Source organism: Rhinolophus ferrumequinum, chromosome 2, assembly GCF_004115265.2.
Source record: "Rhinolophus ferrumequinum isolate MPI-CBG mRhiFer1 chromosome 2, mRhiFer1_v1.p, whole genome shotgun sequence".
NCBI classification, from domain to species: domain Eukaryota; kingdom Metazoa; phylum Chordata; class Mammalia; order Chiroptera; family Rhinolophidae; genus Rhinolophus; species Rhinolophus ferrumequinum.
The window spans coordinates 30,566,777-30,588,300 of NC_046285.1; the positions used below are offsets into that span (position 1 = coordinate 30,566,777).

Sequence of the window (21,524 nt, forward strand, 5' to 3'; positions counted from 1 at the left end):
AATTTTCAGCACAAGACTTAAATATAACTCTTCTATGTCTACAAGATTACAATGAATGAACGTGAGGAGCTATAATATATTCAGTCATCAAAGAACTGCTGCATTATGATTTACGTAAAATTTCAAATGAGGCCTGGAAAGTACAACTGGTCCATCTTACAATGATTTAAACAAGGCTGGTCCCAGAAAGGGTTTCCTGCTAAACCCTGAGATAATCAACATACACCATTCCCCAAAAATCACTAATTAGTTACAGTTTTGTAGTATTTTTTAAATTTTATTAAAAAGACAAATAGCAAAATATTTTCAATATTAGTAACTAAAGCTAATGAATAGGTTAAAAAGAAAACTAATGCATACCTTATGTAACTCGGAAGATGAAGACTTTTTCCTTTTTCCTTCTGTGACAATTTCTACAAAAACATGGTAAAGATTATCACTTAACATCTGGATGACATAAACAATGTAATAAAATAAATCCTTTCACAACACAAGATAATCAGAACAGTAGCAGATTCTCACAAAATGTCCCCATTAAACAACAGACATATGATGACAACAGAATAGAAAAGCGGAAAACTGGTTCTAAACACTAAATAAGAAATTCCCTGGCAAAACTCCTGGCATCCAAAAGGTGTTCAATAAATGCTGGTCCGTATGACCAGAAAAACTTTCAAATTTTTATGATGGGGTCAGGGAGAAGGCAAGCAAAGCAGAAGCTGAGACCTGGAAGTTGGGAATATTTTCCAAAAACATGTTTAGTTCTACTGCATATCTAAGCATCTATGCAACTGGGAATAGCTTGTCTTTCCTCACCAACATTTTTCAGACTTCTTACAGAGTTTTCTCTTATGATTCTTGCATTCAAGTAACAAATATTTGTGAAGTCTATCTCGTGCCTGGCACTGTGTTAGGCATTGAGCACAGTGTAGTAAGCAAATTAAACACAGGCCAAGCTTTCCTGGAACTTACAATTTACTGTAATATATCACAGGTTTCACAATAAAAATGAATGGTAGAGATCCACACATATGTGGTCACCTATTTATGACAAACACACCACTGCAATTCAGTGGGAAAGGGATGGTCTTTTCAGTAAGTAATGCTGAAGCAATTCGATAACCAAATGGGAAAATAAATAAATAAACCTAACCTCTACCTCACACTATACACAAAAAATTAATTTTAAATGGATCATAGATTTAAATGTCAAAGAGAAAGCAAATAAAGCTTCAAAAATAAAAAGGAGGGGAATATCTTCATGACCTTGGGGTAGGCAAAGATTTCTCAAACAGGGCACAAGTAGCATTAATCCTAACCTTGACTTCATTAAAACTAAACTGCTGTTTAGTTTTCCCACATTCTCACACCTCATCATTGAGAATGAGAAGGCAACTGGTTGGCACCCCCACAGTGGAGGCCTCTCTGCGTCCTCCCCGCCCCCTCAGCTTTACATGCTTACCTGTAGCTTAACAATAGATCATCCCCCTGTGGCTTAAGCTTGGAATGTCCCATCCCACCCAGTTCCCTGTTTTAGAAAATTACCCTGAAACTTATGATTAAAACCTTCAAGCTTATTGGTCCCAATCTCTATGGTCTAGCATTCTTTCCAGGCTAATCCGATCGTTGTTCCTGGGTTGCTAACTCCACCACAGAATCAGGTGGCCAGAGGGAAGGCTCCATGCAGACCTCCAAAACCATCAGATAGCCTCTGGCGGAACGCTCAGACTTTCCCTTAAAAACCCCAAGCCCGTCTGAGACTGTGAAGGCAGTTTTTGGAAGTGTAACCTGCTGCCTCCTCAGACCACCGGTGCTCTGATAATAAATGCTTACTCTACAACCCCCCCCAAAAAAAAGAGGCAAATCACAAACTGAAAGATAATTTGTAATACATGTATCTATGTACAGTAAGGTAACTATAATTAATAATACTGTATAATTCGTATATCTGTCAAAGGACTCATAACCAGAATGTATAAAGAACTCCTCCTACAAAGCAAAGGCAAGACAACCCAATCTTCAAAATGGACAAAAGCCTTGAATAGAGTACCTACGGAGGGAAGCAATGTTGAATAGGACGGGATACAAATAAGCCCTCTGATATAATGAAAATGTTCTGTATCTTGATCTAGGTGATGGGTGTACAAATGTATGTGCATAAGTATAAAAAGTCATCAAACTATATATTTAAGATATGTATAATGTGTTATATGTAATACCTCAACTTAAAAATAAAAAAAACTTGTTGAATAACAATTATAATAAATGAACTATAATTTATCCAGAAATCTATATAGCTGAAATAATCTCTCCTAAGTATATAATACACAGCATTAATTTCACTATATTCACTTCTTGAAGCAAACGCTGATGTAAAAGATGTTAACCTCTATACTTAAGCCTTTGATCATTTTAAATAGTTTTCAATAAAGTAGCATTCCTTAGACTACCAAAAATAAATAATTCTTAAATAAATGGTAAGAAAATCTTTACTTTATATCAATTCACTTTCTAGTCAATTTTAAATGTAATAAAATACATTTTATTTTTTAAAGAGTATTTTATTTTTACAGAGTATTTTTTAAAAAGGAATATCAGTTGCTTAAATTGCAATTTAGAGATTAACATTCCCAAACTGACTCACTGAGTTAAAAGTGTTTCTATCTTGTTTTGTAGAATGTTACTGTTTCCTTTAATCAATACTATTGAGACTTCCCAAAATTTTAGGACTTTTTATAATTGAGTTGCTCCGTCTTATACTAGGTTGGTTTCGGAGCATTTTAATAAATAATGTGCCTTTCTACTGGTGATTATCTGGTATAGCATTGTGCTCAAGAGTACAGATTTTAAAGCCAGACAACCCAAATTTGTATCTTGCTTACTAGTTGCCACTTCTGTTAGACTCAGTTTGTCATCTGGAACACAGGGAAGAATAACCAGCTTTTCAATTGTTAAGATTAAAGTGAGATAGTCTATATTAAAGTACTTAGCATTATGTCTGTGATATAGTTAGTGCAAATAAATGGTAATTATTATTATATTTTATATTAAAATATCCCTCTTTAAGTGACCTCAGTATTGTATATTAGTATTAGCATTATAGGAAAATCTAATTAGTCTCATTCTGAATATATGAGCCAAACAATTAAAAAGCATGACTTGTTCCTAAGTAGCTCGGGGAATAACTCATTCACTTACTTATTCCATAACATGTATTTAGGATAATAATCACCACTGCCAGGCACTACACTAAGTACTTTACACAAATTATTTTATTTAATCCTTACAAAAACCTCATGAGATCAGTGAAGGTATTATCTCTATTTTACAGATGAAGAATTCAGGTTTGAAGAATCCAAATAATTGTCCAAGGTCACCATGTTGATCCATCATTGGTCTGACTTCAGAGGTGGTATTCTTTTTTTTTTTTTTTTTTTAAAGAATTTTATTGGGGAAGGGGAACAGGACTTTATTGGGGGAACAGTGTGTACTTCCAGGCCTGTTTTCCAAGTCAAGTTGTTGTCCTTTCAATCTTAGTTGTGGAGGGTGCCGTTCAGCTTCAAGTTGTTGTCCTTTCAGTCTTAGTTGTGTCAGGCGCAGCTCAGCTCCAGGTCTAGTTGCCGTTACTAGTTGCAGGGGGCACAGCTCACCAACCCTTGCGGGAGTTGAACTGGCAACCTTGTGGTTGAGAGGATGCATTCCAACCAACTGAGCCATCCGGGAGCTCAGCGGCAGCTCAGCTCAAGGTGCCCTGTTCAATCTTAGTTGCAGGGGGCAGAGCCCACCATCCCTCGCGGGACTCGAGGAATTGAACTTGGCAACCTTGTGGTTGAGAGCCTACTGGCCCATGTGGGAATCGAACCGGCAGCCTTCGGAGTTAGGAGCATGGAGCTCTAACCGCCTGAGCCACCGGGCCGGCCCCAGAGGTGGTATTCTTAACCAGTATATTCTTAACCAGTATATTCTTAACCAGGCATGCTAGATGCTATGGGGATTATAGATGAATAAGACAATGTCTGTCACAGAGTTAACAGTAAAACAGCACAGAGTAAACAATTTGGCAAGCTAGAATATATAATGGAATATGATAAACATCATGTAAGAGGTGCAAAGACCTAGAAGTTCAGAAAGAGGTATGATTATTTTTAAGTTTGAGTTAATTAAGAGTTCTTGGAAAGGCATAATTTAACTGGGCTTTGAGGTTAAGTTTCAGATAATGACTAAATTTTCAATAGGCAGCTAAGATGAAGCAGCCCACATTAGTCAGCCTCCTCAATTACTGAGGACTGCCATTAGAGTTATCCATCTAGGACGCAGGTTGGAGACAGCAGCACCATTACAGCAAATTTCCAGTCTAGATTTCTGGAGGTTACTCAGTCCTATCCATAAGCCGTTTCCTGTGTTACCACGTCGCTCTAACCTACTTTCCAATCCTCTGTCTTCCATCATCAGGCCTGGGAATCACTTTTACCATCCTAGATGCCAATCTCTATGGCCCATTCCATTGCTTTTCTCATTTCTTACATAATTCAACTCTACCCTTTCACCTACATTCTTTTCTATCTCTTCACTAACCCACTAAATCCTTTCTAGTGTCAATACAATTTCCTGAAATTCTGAATCTTTTCCTTGAACATTTCCTCCACCTTAGTTTAACTGAATCCTAGCTTTTTATTGACTACACTATTTTTTAAGACTCTCAAGATTCTCCTCCCACTTACAAAACCAGAAGCAGAGATTAACCATCTCCTTCCCGAACTACCACTTCCAATTAATATTCTAACTTTATTGCAATAATTCCTCTTTTAAAATTCCCATAAGTTGGATATATGACCTCACCCATATTTGTGATCACCATACTGACCCAAACCTTCTCCAACATTCCTAAAATATTCTGATACTTGATTCCTAGTTTTCCTCTCTATCATTAAAATCTACCATCATTCTGAACCTGTAAAACTATTAATCAAGTCACTCAAAACAATAGACTCACCTTAATTTACTCTACTCCAACAAACTTCTACACATTCCTATTTCACGAAAAACATTCATGAATGAATTTAAGGAATAGCGTTGCACTTCTCAAGTTCTCAAATATGAATCTCTCATTCTACAACATATCGTCCTTTGGCCCTTCCATTTCCTCACTCACACTGAATCCATTTTTTTGCTCCTACATCCTGTCATACGCTTTAACATCTCTGCAAATAATGAAGTTTTATCATGATTAACTGTAGATGCTCATTTTGAACTTCAATTATGGTTTATTACACTTACGATTCAAAATATAAAGACATCACCTAGGCCTACAGATAAAAGAAATATGTCTCACTAAGGGACACCCGTCCTCAAGATGAAACTGGAGGAGGAGGGAAGTTTCAAAATCAAGCAAGTTTGAGAAACAGTGCAAGCTCAGTCACTCTTTTGGAAAGGCACAATGTACAGTAGCATCGCAAAGGCTTCGAAAAATCCTGTAGTAAATAAAACTTTCTTGTAACTACAGTATCACATGTAATTGTCCATGGAACCTTCTTTTTTCCAAGTAGGCTCACTAATGTCCTGTGACAGCAAAAGAGTTTAAAATTTGTAGTCAGAAAGACCAGAGTTTGAATCCTGGCTCTGCTTCTTACTTGCTATTGCTAACGGTTGCTTACCCTCCATAAATCTCAGTTTCCTCATCTGTAAATCAGAAATAATAACCACCTCATAAGCTTTTGAAAGAATTAAAATTTATATAAACTTTAGCACAACGGTTAGTACCTAAGTACTAGGAAAAAAGTATGTATACTTAACTCAAATTGAGAGCAAACACAGATCTTGAAGAATGTTGCCTGAAGCAACCAGTCGAAAACCTGAAATTTGCTTGAACTTTCCTGTTTTAATTCAAAAACCCACTTGAAAATTGTAATCTATGACTTACTAAATGTTATACTTTTGTTGTTGTTGTTAAACGTTTCTAACAGTCATTCTCCCTTGAATGATCCATGCATTCAATTTTTATGTCGTTCAACTGTTAGTGGACCTGTCTCTGGCACGAATAATTTTTTTATCTGTGTCCCTATCTAACTTACTACTTTTGATATGCTTTGAACTTGGAAATAAGATAATCATGCTTATAAATAATTTTAAAATATAGATTCAATATACTCTGAAGAAGGGCTTGAGAAACCTCTCGTGAGTGAATTTTAGTTTAGCATACAGACTTTGTGACATCTCCTCACTGTTTAGGGGTGTTTTGTGCTTAATTCCTAATTCATGGCCACATTCACAAAAGTAGGCTAATGGGGTCTTTGAGATTCTTTTACTTATGAAATTTTTCTTTTAATTTTAACACAATTCATTTAAAAACAACAAATGCTTTGAATGTTAACTAAAATAATTTTATGAAAAATATATTTTCAAAAATACTTAGAAAAATGGCATTTTTTTACATATCTTTAATGTCTGGTTTAATACAAGACAGCTGATTTCCCCTATCTGTTTCTGTATTCAATTTGTTGTAACACATGCCATGTAGCCCCTGGAAAACTCTACTGTACACATCTAGGAGAATAGGAGGAAAAGGCAAACAATGACTTAAAATATTATGAAAACAGTTTTGACCTCACAGACCCAAAAAGGTCTCAGGGAGCCCAGAGGTCCCCAGAGCACACCTTCAGAACCAGTGCCTAAAAGAACCAGTGCCTAAAGCAGATATAGCCATGCTGGAAGCCATGCCACACCCACAGTTATGTTACCTGAACCCATAAATACTTATTTTGTGTTTAGCTTAAACCAGTTGGAATTGGGTTCCTGCTACTTGCAAATAAATGAATTCTGAGCAATACACCATGTAATCCCTACAGAGTTCTTCCTTGTTTAGGAGAAAGTTTAGGGAAACCTAGTGCAGTCTCATAGAAGAAATTCAAACTTCTTGCCTTTGCTTCTTTCTACTGCTATCTGCCTTGCTTCTACCTCTAACTTAGAATTCTTCCTTAGAATTCTAACTTAGAATTCTTTTATTAATCAAATTCCTCTCTGAGTACTTATGAAATTCTGATAACCATAAATATCAGTTAGCAACTACTAATAAAATGGCAACTGCACATAAATGCATGCACATAAATGGCACACAGAATCCAGAATCCCTTGAAATGTGAATAAATAATCATGTTTTATTTCTGGGAATTTATGTGGGGAAAATTAAATATATACTATTAAGAAAAGAATCGTTAAAAATTAATGCTCAGCTCTTAAAACCAGATGAATACTGGAGAACAGCTAGGTAATACTCGATTTGAGAACGGTTTTTAATTATATGTAACAACAATTACTTGTCAGAAAAAATAGCTCCAAAAGAGAAGTCATCAGAAAAAAAAAATCCTCCCCCAAGGGATAACTAACATAAATATCAATGTCTTTTAAGAATTAACAAGAAAAACTTGTTGACTGGGAGGAGCTCTACCTCACGTTTTAGAACTCTACTTTTGAGTTTCCCAGATGTAGTACCCAAGACTGAACATAGTCATTGAAACTGCAAAGCAATTTCAAAAACAAAAATATGCTGAGAAAAAAAAATACTATGCTCAGAATAAAAACACGAAGAAAGGACGTCTTTAAATCCTTTGTTCGACTTTTTAATGCCCTTTGGAAGAAGCATGAGGTGGCTGAAAGAGAAAAAGGTTATTTAAGCGGGCCAGTTCAGAAGAACGAGATATGTTCCAGTATTAATCTGACGAATTAAGTGTCAATTAGCAAGCCCCGCCTTTCCATCGTTGCAGCCGCGTCTAGCAGCCTGCAGCCTGGAGTAGAGGGGTTAAGAGGCAAAGTCGAGATCAAAGGAATAAAGGAAAATAGGGTCAGGCTCTGAGAAGCTGGAAATGAAATTGGAACAGTGGTGGAAATACAAGGAAGGCGTGCCAGGAGAGCCGCAACCCAACCGGGAAGATCCCTGGGCCGATAATACTCCTGCAGGGTGTTCGTGAGAAGAAAAAAAGGCAAGGGTGTTGGGGTGAAGAACTACGAAGGCTTCGGTGACAGCTCGGACTGGATGTTCGATTCGCAGGGGCGGGGGCGACCCAGGAGTCTTCCATTGTGCGCGCCCCTCCGCTCCCTCCCCTCCCTTCCCCGCCCCCGCCAGAGCCCGAGCCCTCACAGCTCCGGGCCTCAGCACCCGTCGCTGCCGGTGCCTCCCATTTGCCCAAGGCAGTAGACAATATGCTCAGCCATCCTCCGACCCTTTCTCACCGGATGAAGATCGGCGTCGTCCGGCCTTCCCCTTGTCCATCTTCTCCTCCTGCAGGAGTCGTAGTTGCTGTCGCTGTCACCTCAAGACCCCTTAGGCTGGGGGAGGGAGGGGGAGGGGAGAGGGAAAAAAAGCCAGGAAAGTGTGAACCGCGCTTGCGCAAGAGCTGTCGTCTGCCCTCAGACCGGAAATCAACCGCTCCTCCCACCTCCACCCGGAAATTACTTCCTGGGACCTGTTTTCTCTGTGGGTTGCCACCTCGAGTCTTTGTTTAGAGGCGCTTTTTTCATTGTCTCTGCCCCTATGACAAAGTGAGTCTGGTTGCGAAGTTTTAGCCCAAGATCTTCAAGGGCTAAACTGACTTGGAAGACTAATTTGCCTAAAAATTAAATGGAAAACTTTAGGAATTCCGCCAGTTCGCTGTATCCCGCGAGGTGGCCCCAGAAGTATGAGAATAAAACGTTACCCCTTTTGCAGTATTTCTTTCCTCACGGTCTCTTATATATTTGTCCTCAAGGCGCTTCCAGAAACTCAAAAACAAAAAGATTTTAAGACAGCGAAATCACTTAATAGCCTAGTAATTGGGTTTAGCAGTTGAAGTGGAAATTAGGTCAGCTGAGGAAAAAAATGTCGGAGAGTATCTCATTAAATTCAAGCTCGTCATTTTTAAAGACCAGCAGATAAGCTGGGCATCAATTTTTTTAAAACAAAATATTGATATGATAGGAAGTGGGTGGCTGTAAACTAGAATTCATACAACTAACTTTTATTACAGTACCTAAGGGCATAGCTCTGTCCTCAATGAACTCAACTTTTAGACTGATTATTTTTAGTCCTTTCAAAGGGCTCATCAGTTTAGAAAATTGCCCTATTTTGTTAGCCATTATGTACACGTGAATAATTTTTTTAAATGTGTAAGCCTTAATCACAACACTTTGACAAAATTCAACAGAGCACTCTAGTCAGAGGCAAAATGATAATGTAATGTTCCAAGCTGAAAGGAATCCTGGAGATACTTGAGTTTAACATCCGCTCCCCTCTTTCCCCTTTTACAAAAGTCAACAAAGGGATTTGACCAACTCTCCACTAGAGCCCAGTCTCCTGCTTCTTGAAGCTGGCGTCTCAATTACTGTGTGGTCTGTGCTGAAGTGGAGATAAGCCTTCAGGTGCTAAGGCTTAATGGGGCTGGGGGGAGGAATAAGCTGAAAAGGGCAGGAATCGCTGAAAAGCAGGAATATTTAAGGGCTTGCTAAAATTGAAATTCACTACAAGGATTCCATTTAGAGGTCCTAGTTTATTTCTGTTTAACAAATAAAAAGCATTGCCTGCTGAAAAATATTTTAAGTTTACTCATAAATCAACCTTTTCAATTGAATAATTTAATGCAAGAATCAAACCGGCTTAATTTATTAGCCAATTTTATAGGAAACAAATTAACTGCAAAGATGGAAATGGAGCTGAGAGACGGAAATATAGAAAAGGAAAATGTAAGTAGGCCTAATATATTTTCACCAAACTAGCAGCTTCCATAAAAGTAAGTGGTTTTAAAGTTTAGCAGTAAGAAGTAAGTGAAACTATAGAGACTATAGAAACTATAGTCAAACTATAGTTTCACTTGAGAGAAGTGAAACTTAAGAGAAGTGAAACTATAAGAAATTGATCAAATTATTCAGCATGCAAATATTTCATTGCCACTGAACCAAATACAGCATTTCCGCTAAAAATACTTAGTGAGCTAGTTTGTTTCTTTGAATTGGAGCTTGTTTTGAATAACATACTTGAAGATAAATGACCTTTAGGCTCAAGAATTTCAAATTTGCTTTTTTAATGATTGTTTTTATTGTTGTAGGTTTAACAATCAATACTGCATAGTTGACTGTATTGCAAACAACTAAAGTACTAAAAAGTTCAGTTTCTACTTTTGAGGGAGCTATTTGACAACCTCTTTTGCCTTTTGTGAAAGGCTAATTAAATGATCTTTCTTTTACAGTGTTTTATGATGTTCAGTTGAAAGCTTCCTTATTTAAAAAATATGAAAGACCAAAAACAGTGAGTGGTTTTCTTAGTATGTTTGAGGACAATATCATTTCTTTTATGTACGTTTATTTCACATGCTATAGAGCCTTTTAAATTAAAATCATTTCAGATCAGAAATTCATCAGCCCAGCATTTTATAAGAGGAGAAGATGGACTGGTTTGATCTTAATGAGTATGATTCTTTATTAAGTGTTAGATGTGTGTATTAAGTATTTAAATTAGGTATTCATTATAATTTTGTTACAGCAATGGATATGGTTTTAATGGGTTCAAGACATTATGGCAGTGTGAAATTGATCGGCCCTTTATTTTACCCCTTGATTGCAATTTCTTTGAAGAGAGCTTAATGAAATCTAGAAAAGGCCCTTTCTTATCACAAATGAATTAACTTTAAGTACAATACAAATGTAAATAGATTTGGATGAGCACTGGGGACATCTTGACTTTCTACCTATTTTAAAAATTAAAATGAACAAATTGGAGTCATAGGCTCCAGGAAAGCCTAGATTTTGCAGATAGAGTGCTGTGTCATAATTGCTATTCACTTTATTTTCATTAGTAGTTGACTCTTTAAAATATTGAGAATTTTTAAATGAAGGAAGTTTATCTTCCACAGATAAGATGCAGATAGTTTTTTTTGGCTTCAATGATATCTTCCTTTGTAAGGCAATCAGTAATAGTAACTACCCTGAAATAGAATAGCCTGTTCCAGAAGTTATGAAAACCTGCAGTAACTCGGGGCATTTGAACAGCAGAGGTAATCTTTTGTCCGGCAAGCTATAAAAGGAATCTATACACAAACGTTTAAGGTAAGGTTCCTAAACTGTCATTTGGCCCTGGGACTGAACCTGAGGTACCTTGTACATACATCCCTAACTTCTTTGAACTGTTCTATCTTAAAATGTTGTGTTTATTTAGCATTTCTACACGTTAACACATCTGGCTGATTTTAATAGAAAAATTTCATGTTATAATTTAGTAAAATAGAGGCTTTAATCTTTTTTAACCTTTAATTTTTGGTACCCATTTACCTCTGAATAATCCAAATCAAGAAGCCTAGAATCTAGGATTGAACAAAGTCAGTAAATCCAAAATGTAGCTGTCAGAATTATTTGGGAGAATCTTCTTTTAAATTACCTATTTCCATGTCCCACCTCAGACCTTTTGAATCAGAATCTCCTAGAAGAGGGGCCTACTAATTTGTAAGTTTAAAAAGTTTCCCAGGAAGACAAATCGGTTTAAAAAAAAGGAAGCATAAAACTGAACTAGAACTGCACACTTAGGAGATAAAACCATAAAGAAATACAAAGCAGTGGTCACTTTTAGAGGGAGGGATAGGGTGCTTTAAGGCACCTTAGGGATGACTGGCAAAGCCAACCTAGGGTGGCTTCTCAACAAGGCTGTTTCTCTTTATAATAGTTCACTAAACTACTAATTTTTAAAACTGTTGCATACTCAAATTTGGGAACCCCAAGATTTGGTTACACCTGATTTTTTTTTCCCTGCCCCTAATATTCTATTTTCTAAAAGTCTTTGCCTCAGGTGGATTAAATTCAGCTTCTTTAGTCTTTCCTGGGGAGAGGTAGGCAGGAGGAAGGAATACTATTTAGTTTGCTCTTTCTTTTGAAATTGCTATGTATATAATTTAATAAGGTCTATCATTTACTACTATTTTTCTACAATTTATTAAATGGAATTTTATACAGACATAATTATTTTTCTTAAGAAAAACAAAACCCTCATAGTTGCATTCTGTGTTGGGAAAATAAAAATAGTGCTGCTCTTGTACCAAAACAATAATTGTTTTCTTAATTCTGAGCGAAGCATCCTTCATTCTGTGCTTCTTAATGGCATAGGATATACAAAAGGACCTCTTTCTTAAATATACCGACAGATGATAATTACTAAAATAGGGCATCACTGTGTAACCAGGGGCAAAAAGGAAATAAGGAATTATTACTAATGTCTACAAAGTTGCAGTTTTGCAAGACGAAAAATGTTCTGTGGATGGATGGCAGTAATGGTTGCACAATATTATGAATGTACTTAATGCCACAAAACTGCATACCAAAAAATAGTTAAAATGATCTATTTTAGCATATTGGACAACAATTTTTAAATAAATAATTTAAAAAAATAACCACACCTAGAGCAAAACATAACAGCTGTGTCACCACCTAATCCAGATTACTAGTACCTAATTCGAAATTCTATTACATATTGTTTCCCTTTTTTATTTCATTCAACACAAAATGACTAGACTACTTGATAAAGGAAACTAAGTAACAAATGCCCTCACTAAATTTTCAGTAAATGAATGAAAACAGTCAAATACTATGCATTTTTAAGATCACTGGTAAAAATTATTCTTCTCTCAGGCTCCTAGAGCTACTTGAGTTACTTTGGGCATGTCACTTTACCTTTGGAAAGCCTCGCTTCTCTATAAAATAAATGCATTAGCTAAGAATATCAGTAACATCCCTTGCAGCTCTAACAATCTTATTCTTGAAGCTAAGCTATCTTATTCTGACCCATTCTTTAGAATACTAAGCATATAAAACAGTTTGTCTCCTTTATTTTAATGGACCATCTTGATTTGCAAAAGAGAAAACAAATATATATGGATGCATAAGATATTCTCTAAGAATAATTCACAAATCAACCTTTATTAACTTTAGAATTATAGAAAAAGTCTCTTTAATTTTTCAAAGCTTTGCATGCATCTCTCTCCTGTAGATACAGCTAGAGGATTTTTGTTCTTTACTTCCTTATGCCCTTAATCATAAAATTCTAACAACATTATTTAAGTGCCTACTATTCACCAAGAACTAGAGATACAGTCGTGAACAAAATGAAGTCCTTTTCCCTGCTCTCATGTAACTTACATTCTAATGGGGCGAAACAGACAATAAGCAAGTATATGTCAGTTGATAATAAGTGCTAAAAGAATAGAAATGAAAAGGGGGAGAGAAAATGAGAGAGAGGGGAGAGAAATAAAGAGAGAGGAGAAAGAAAGGGAAGGAAGGAAGGAAGGAAAGAAGGAAGAAAGGAAAAAGAAAAATGAAGCATCATAGATAAAGAGTGAGGAAGGCTTGAAAGGCGTTGCCCTTTCAGATAACCTGTTTCCCCAAAAGTAAGACCTAGCCAGACCATCAGCTCTAATGCATCTTTTGGAGCAAAAATTAATATAAGACCCAGTCTTATTTTACTATATTATATTATAATATAAGACCGGGTATAATATAATATGATAATAATATAATATAATATGATATAATACCGGGTCTTATATTAATTTTTGCTCCAAAAGACGCGTTAGAGCTGATGGTCCGGCTAGGTCTTATTTTCAGGGAAACAACGGTAGAATACTCAGAGGAAGTTTCTCTGATCATTTAACAGGTGGGCAGAAACTTTACGGAAATGAAGCCCTATAGATAACTAGGGGAAGAGTGTTCCAAGCTGCTGGAATGCCCTTAAACAGGGGCTTGCTCCACAACTTGGAAGCAAAGAGGCCAGGTGTAGCTAGAGTCAAGTAAGCAAGGGAACAGTGGGAAATGACACCTGAGAAACAGCTAAGAGCCAGATGAAGTAGCTAGATGAGTAAGCAAGTGAGAGAATGGAAGGAAATGACACTGGAGAGCCAAGGGCCACGTAGAACCTTATGGGCCATGGTAAGGACTCAGGCTTTTATTCTGAATGAGAGGGGAGGTCACAGAATTTTGAACGGGTGTAAGACCCAATTTAGATATTTTGAAAAGATCGTTTTGGCTGCTATCTGGAAAACAGACTGCAGAGAGATCAGAGCTTATGGAAAGAGGTTGGATAGGAAACTTAATTAAGGTGAGAGTTGATGATGATTTGGACTAGGGTAGTAGATGTGGAGGCAGGATAAGTGATTAGATTACAGATATATTTTCAAATAAGGGAGCCTGCAGATTTGATGATTGACTGGATGTAGTGTGTGAAAGAGAGAAGGGAGGTTTGCAGCATGAGCAATTGAAAGAATGGAGTTGCCATTTGCAAAGACAGGAAAACCTACAGGGAGAGTAGATAGAAAGGGGTGTTTGGGACATGTTAAGTTTGAGATGACTATTTGACATCCAAGTAAATATATCAAGTAGACAGTTGATACGAATTTGGGGAGAGTGACAGGTTGGAGTATATAAGCCAAACAAAATGTGCTACAATAAATTCTAAAGGATTGTCTATCTTTTCATTCTGCAAGATACTCTCCACCTTGCTCCTGTCTACCCCCACCTCCACCTGCCCTTTATATATCTGTGTGCCGTTTCGGTTTTTTAGTTTGCAAACTCCCATTTCCCCTGAGAATTGTCTCTCAAACAACTAGGTACACAAACACTTAACAAAGGTGAAAAAGATTAATTTAATGCTGTATAACGTGCTATTAAAAAATACTGATTTTGTTTATATTGCTCTCTGGACAAAGTTCTTTGTTTAGTTCATTGAGTTAAATATTCTGCACCTTTCTCTTTATTTTGAATCAGAAAAGGGAAGTTTTCAGCACAGCATCAGAATAAACATTTTTAGATTTGAGAGATTACTGCTTTTCTGTAAAAAGAAAAAAACTCCTCATCCATGCCCAATTATAAAATAGATCTTTTTTGGAGAGCAATTTGGCAATATCTGGTAAAATGGAAGATGTTGATATGACCTAGAAATCCTACTTCTAGGCACATTGCCTAAGAAAATTCTTGAAAAGTGCTCAAAAATATAGCTATAAGAATGGTCCACCCGGACGGTCTGGGCTGCAACATATCTGTGGGGGGAGGCAATGGCAGTGGAGTTCACCGCACAGGTGGGGTCCCCTGTCTTTTCACTGGTGTCCATCTCTCTGTCATTGCATTCAAGTCCTGATGGGCCGTCTCAGGACTCGACCTGTCATACAACATGTGGTAATGGCACACAGGCCCACTGCCGTGAACTGCTGTGTGACCGGACATATCACTTCAGCTAAAGACTTGAACCTGCTGATTGCCAAAAACATGAGATTAGAGATTATGTGGTTACCGCCATGGGGCTTCAGCCCGTTAAAGAAGTGGGCATGTGTGGAAGACCACTGTCATGGAGCTTTTCAGTCCCAAGTGGGAAAGGAAGGTCCTACTGTTTATCCTGACAGCTAAGTACAATGCCTGCAGCTTGGCGTATAAGCAGAGTGGCAAGAGCATTGACATCATAACGCAAGCCCATGGCAATGTCCAGGACCATATTGGGCACCTCTCAGAGACTGGCATTATTGGCATCATTGACCCCAAGTGCCAGATGATTGGCCTGCAACTCTATGATGGCCTTTTCAAGGTTATTCCACTAGACCGGGACAATAAAGAGCTCACGGCCTTGAACGTCCACCTGGAAGAGTTGCATGTCATCAACCTCAAATTCCTAGATGATTGCCAAGCAGCTACTATCTGTTTTATCTACCAGGACCCTCAGGGGCGGCATGGAAACACCTACAAGGTGTCTGAGAGAAGGAGTTCAATGAGGGTCCTTAGAAACAGGAAAATGTAGAAGCTGAAGCTTCCATGGTAATCGCAGTCCCAGAGCCTACAGGGAAACCAAAAGGCTTTAAAAGGTTAAATGGCTTGCCCTAAAGGAACAGCTATTAAATAAACGATTGGATACTGAGGCTGTCTGATGCTCAAATTCATGTTCTTAAACAAACACATACACACATACATATATACTCTCTCTTCTTAATTTCTTAACACTGACACTAGCAATTCACAACCCACTTCCAATAAGTAGCACTCAAAATGATTTTCAGTACCACTCAAGTTGCTATCAAGGCTTATGGCAAAATTAAAATGGTGCTTGCTTTGATTTCTTAACTCTTTTCTCACATTCAGAATCTTATTCTCTGATTCCCACACCCAACTGGTACTTTATGAAGGGTTTTGTTGTTTGAAGCAGCCAACCTATCTAAATTGCTTTCTAGTCCTTCCTGTTCCATTAAAACCTTTTTCTTCAAGTGTTGCTGATCTCAGGTGCTATTACGTAATTAATGTATTTTTCCAACATGTAAATAACTGATTGACCTAACCATCCTTTAAAAGGAGAAGCCTCTGGAATTAGATTGATATAAGTTTAAATCCTAGCCCCAAACTATAAGTTGAGTGACTTTCATCAAGTTTCTTACTCTTAATAAGTTTCAGTTTCTTCAACTTCTGAGTTTTAGTTTATTTATGCTATCTAAAATAGCAATCTTTATCCTGCTGATCTGCTTTATTTTTCTTCATAGCCTACATAGTGCCTGATATATAAATGTTTATATGTATATATTTGTTGATTATCTGTCTTTTTTCTTTTTCTTTTTCTTTTCTCAAGGAGGCCACAGCTCACAGTGACCCATGTGGGAATTTAACCAGCAACTCTGGTGCTATCAGCACCATGCTCTAACTAACTGAGCTAACCAGGCACCCCTGTCTTTTAATTAACTGCTGTATCTTCAGTACCTAGAATAGTGTCTGGCAACATATGAGTATTATATAAATATTTTTATAATAACTCTCTAAATTAACTGCTTAGTCAGCTGCTTTTTTTCTTTCTCAGACATCAGAATAATCATATCTCCTATTATTAAATTGATCATAACCTACACTGGTTGGTTCATATTTCACCCTCACTGCCATCCCCTGTAAAAAATGTTAAAATGCTTACTGTGGAAATAAACAAAGACCAACCAAATGAGAAAAGCAAAACCTTATTTTTTTTCTGAGCTCCCAATAGCAAGGGAGTCAGCCACCATTGCTTGCCTTTTGTCAGAGACTTCCACATAAAGGTAGGCAGAAAAGTGGGAGAGCTTTCTAGTGGAAAAAAGGGAAGGTTGCTGTCATGGGGAAGCTGTAGGCAGGCTGACTAGTAGCGGGGCATCCTATGTGATTGGTTAGGGGTGCATACTTCGCTTTCTCTTCTCAGACCTAAGTTGGAAGCGGGGGTAAAAATTAGGGAAGCTATCAGTTATTAACCAACTCCTGGTCATACTGGTCCAGTTGTAACAGCAGTTACTGTTTGGCTTCCTGGTCACTAGAGGTAGCAAGCAGTCTGAAATCCTACAAGTCTGACTTAGAGCAGGCTAGCTGTCTGGGCTGTTTATTACAGATAAGGAGTTGGCTTCCTGGATAAGTCACTGCAAGTTGTGGGTCAAATTTCTATTTTTATATGTGGTCTGGGCATTGTCCCTTAGTATATTCAGTCTCTCACTGTTTTGCGTCATTCACAATTATTTTGAGTTAAAGTCTTTACCATAGGCTAAAAAGTTAATGTTTGTAAAGTGCTTAATTTTTCCCACAAGAAGAAATAAGCAAGCTGAAATTTTTATTATTATTTTTCTTTTTTAGCACTAACCTATTATTGCTTTTTACTTTCAGTGGTTAACAATGACACAGGAACTGAGCTTCCAAAAATTTATTGAACAATCTGACTTACTAGAAGAACTTAAATATGACTTCAATGAAAAAGCTGAATTGAGACACATTGAGACACAAGGGCCTTTTGTCTTTAACTATTACAAAAATGTCCCTGAGAGGAATAGCAAGCGCTACCAGGCCCTTGGCCATTTGCTCGAACAATACATTTATGAGCTTTTGGAAAAAGTGTGCAAATTACAAAAAGTCTACATCTCACCGGAGGCTGATAAGGAACCAAGAAGCTTCTTTTTCATGAGTGAGAAAGCATTCACAAATCACCATTCTGCTCTTCTCATCCTTCTTCAAGACCATGGGGTCTTTCGAGCTGGTCAGTGGAGTCAGCGAGCAATAGTACATCATGGTCTACAACATGGAAGTCAGATACCGTGTATTCAAATGGCATTGCAGGCACATTATGATGTAATTGTGCTGAACCCAAATGACAATTTTGTGGACCTAAAGATAGAAAGAGAGTGGAAAGGTCTTTCAACACAAAATATTGAGTCCTCTTCCCTAAAAATGGTTGAAACTGAGAGCTTTTTCTCTCTCCAAAAGCCTCTTCAATGTATTCCAAAAAGATGTAGCAACACCCCTGAAGAACACATGACTTACGTTTGGGATTACTTCATTTCAAAGACTGAAGGCAAGGATGTTGCCTTCATTGTACACGGTTATGGAGGCTTGGTTTTTATGGACTTGCTTGTTCGTAGGAAATCTGAAGTGATGAGCAAAGTATATGCTGTTGCACTTATTGATTCTCAGCATCATGTGAGACACCAGCTGGGAAGTGATGTACAGTTATTAGCATGGATAAAGCACCACTGCCGTGAATGGGTGACAAGTCCTAAGCCTTTGAATAAACCTGCAGTTACTGTTTTGAAAAAAGAGTTTCCAATGGTTTCTGCTGGGACAGAAAAATATGACTTAGCCCCTTCCTCTAGCCTTCAGTCAATTTTTAAATACTTTAAGAAAGCTCTGAAAGCCAAAACAAATATTAATTCTTCTCATGTGCCAATAGTAACTAGAAGCTCCACAAAAATATAGCAAAGTGTTTAAGATACATTTTTGTCATCTAAGATTTTTTTTTTTTTTTTTTTGTCCAACTGAAATTTTGCTAATGTACATGCTAGAAGAGAAAGAACACTTCCAGCTGGCACACAGTATTATATTCTGGATTAAGGTTTCATTTGTTCCTTTTCTAAAAGCACATATGTTCTCTTGTAGCCTATTGATGAACCAGGAAGTCAGTCCATAATCATTAATATTTTACCATACTAGTAAAGTTAGAGGATCTTTCTTTTGAAAAGTGACTTTCTTATGGTTTAATAGAATGACACTAAAGCTGTAGTAAATAGAAATTAAATATTAAGTCAGTCTGATTTCTATGTTATTATGCTACATTAAAATTACAAGGGAACATAAAAATTAAATCTCATAAGGAAACTCCATTCTTTGTACGTTTATGTTCTTTTGGTTAAAATTTTGGTAGTGTGTGTGTGTTTACTCAAGTCCTTAGCTGATATTTGAGTGTCTACTATGTGCCAGTCAATACTGGGTATTGGGAACACTGGCAAACAAGGTCAACATTGCCTTTATCCTTACGGAGTTCACAATCAAAAACCAATTGCAAATGTGAAGAGTGTTAAGAAATAGCAGGTGCCAGAGAACATCTAGCATAAGAGCTAACAAAGCTTATTTTAAGCTTTGTCTCCTAGGTGGCCACCCTACCCTATTTCCTTCCTCTGATTTCTGATGCCAATCTATATTTGCAGCTTGAGTTAAAAAAAAACAAACAAAAAAAAAAAACAAAAGAAAGACATCTCCAGTGTTTTGGCTCCTATAAGCTGAAGCCCAGAGATATGTCCTGGTAGAGAAAAGACAGATATGGAAGGCCTTCAGGAAAATCCTAAGACCTTCTGACATCAACATGTGATGGGTTTTTTTTTCCTTTCTTGTGGAAAGTAATTAAAGGTAATAGACTGTGATCATTGGTCAAAAGCAAAGTACACCAAGATATGTGTGTCACTTCCCAATACTAAACTAAATACATCTCAACAAAAAAGAACACATGGTTAGCAAATTTGCTATGGAAAGTCTCTCTTTAACTGGAAATTCCCTCACTTGCTTTTCAATTTTCCTTCAAAAACTGGTTCTCTAATATAGAGTGCTTCAGGATAACCTAGAAATCTTGTTGAGACAAAGATTGCTGGGCATCACTGCCAGAGTTTCTGATTCAGTAGAATTAGAAGGTGGGGCCCCAAAAGGTGCATTTCTAACTAATGCACAAATGATGCTGATTCTGCCGGTCTGGGGACCACACTTTGTGAAGCACTGTTAGAAAAGCCAGGGTGGTAATAAAGTTAAATCCAATTAGACTTTCAAATTTACTCAGTTGAATTTTGTTTTTTTAACAGTACATACCACTTTTTGTTTATCCATTAACCTATTGATAGATGTTTCCATTGCTTCCACATTTTGGCTATTGTCAATAATGCTAACATGAACATTGGATTATGAGTGTCTGTGTCCCTGCTTTCAATTTCTTTAGTATAACTTAGGAGTGGAATTGCTGGATCATTAGGTAATTCTGTTTAGCCTTTTGAGAAATCAATAATTCTCAGAAATCAATAATTCTCAATCAGTAATTCTGTTTAGCCTTTTGAGAAATTTGAGAATTGCTGGATCATAAGGTAATTCTGTTTAGCCTTTAAAATTTTTGAGAAAAGGCTAAAAAAATTTAGCTTTTTTTACTAAACTGTTTTTCATAGCAACTTCACCATTTTACATTACCACAAGCAATGCACAAGAATTCCAATTTCTCCACATCCTCACATCCTCCGACAATATTTATTACTGTCTTTTTTATAATAGTGTTTACATAAGAACATCCAAACCTGTAGAAAAATTTAATAAGAGTTTACTAGCATTTATTTGAGCCAAACAGAGGATATGCCTGGAAGCAAGATCCCAATAGACTGAGAAAAATGCTTCCTAGAATGACAGTTTGTAGCTTCTTTTATGCATTTGAAATTAAGGAGGGAATATAAGGGAGGGAATGAAGTTGGGAGAAAGCCAAGTGGGGATTGGATTGCAGGCTAGTTAACAAGATTATGTGCTCTCTTGAGGGTGGTTACAACTCTGAGAGGTCTGGAAAAGATTGGTCTGGCATTTCAAAGTGGTGTTAACGTAGATACTTAAGAACAATGGACAGGGCTTCCTTAAGGCAAAGATAAACTTTTTACTAAAAATGTCATATGTCTGGGTCGTGACTACCCACCATGACCTGTCCAGTTAGGAATCTATGATCAGATCATCCTGTGAGTTTACTTTCCATCACTGTATTTTCCAGTTTTATTACAGAACCCTTTTTTTGTCCACAATAGGGATCAATGAGTATAAGGGGATATCCCATTATAGGTTTGATTTGCACTTCTCTAATGATTACTGATGTTGAACATCTTTTCATGTGCTTATTGGCCATTTGTTCTTTGGAGAAATGTCTATTCAAATTCTTTGCCCACTTTTGAATTGGGTTGTTTTGTTGTTGTTGAGTTGGAGTTCTTTATTTATTCAGGATATTAATCCCTTATCAGATATGAGATTTGTAGTTGCCTTTTTAGTCTGTTGATATTGCTCTTTGATGTACAAAGTTTTCAGTTTTGGTGAAATCCAAATGTCGACCCTTTCTTTTGTTGACTGTGCTTTTGGGGTCATATCCAAGAAATCATTGCCAAATCCAATGTCATGACATTTCCCCCTAAGTTTTCTTCTAAGAGTTTTATAGTTTTCATTCTTAAATCGAAGTCTTTGATCCATTTTGAGTTAATTTTTCTATATGA

At 37.0% G+C, this 21,524-nt stretch overlaps 2 protein-coding genes across 7 annotated transcripts in view; one reads left to right on the forward strand and one right to left on the reverse strand.

Annotated features, from left to right (window-relative positions):
- The window catches only part of SENP7 (SUMO specific peptidase 7), a 128,412-nt gene extending 110,391 nt beyond the window's left edge, over positions 1-18,021 (reverse strand). For 5 of the 6 annotated variants that reach the window (XM_033123988.1, XM_033123955.1, XM_033123980.1 and 2 more), the window contains exons 1-2: positions 8,227-8,357; positions 361-413 (exon numbers count right to left, since the gene is read on the reverse strand). In XM_033123988.1, coding sequence (XP_032979879.1) covers positions 361-413; positions 8,227-8,266 — 93 coding nt within the window. In that variant the 5' untranslated portion in view covers positions 8,267-8,357. Of the gene's footprint in view, positions 1-360; positions 414-8,226; positions 8,358-17,902 lie in introns of those variants that run through there. The other variant, XM_033123947.1, reaches the window with a different exon arrangement.
- On the forward strand, positions 9,293-18,877 carry LOC117032456 (putative protein FAM172B). The gene is made up of 2 exons (XM_033124009.1): positions 9,293-9,390; positions 17,647-18,877. Exon 2 carries the CDS (start codon positions 17,656-17,658, stop codon positions 18,727-18,729), a length of 1,074 nt encoding a protein of 357 aa, XP_032979900.1. The 5' UTR covers positions 9,293-9,390; positions 17,647-17,655; the 3' UTR covers positions 18,730-18,877.
- Positions 18,878-21,524: the final 2,647 nt, after the last annotated feature.

Bases quoted from the DNA above. Each gene is read 5' to 3' on its own strand.
- LOC117032456 (XM_033124009.1), top strand. From the start codon at position 17,656: ATGACACAGGAACTGAGCTTCCAAAAATTTATTGAACAATCTGACTTA.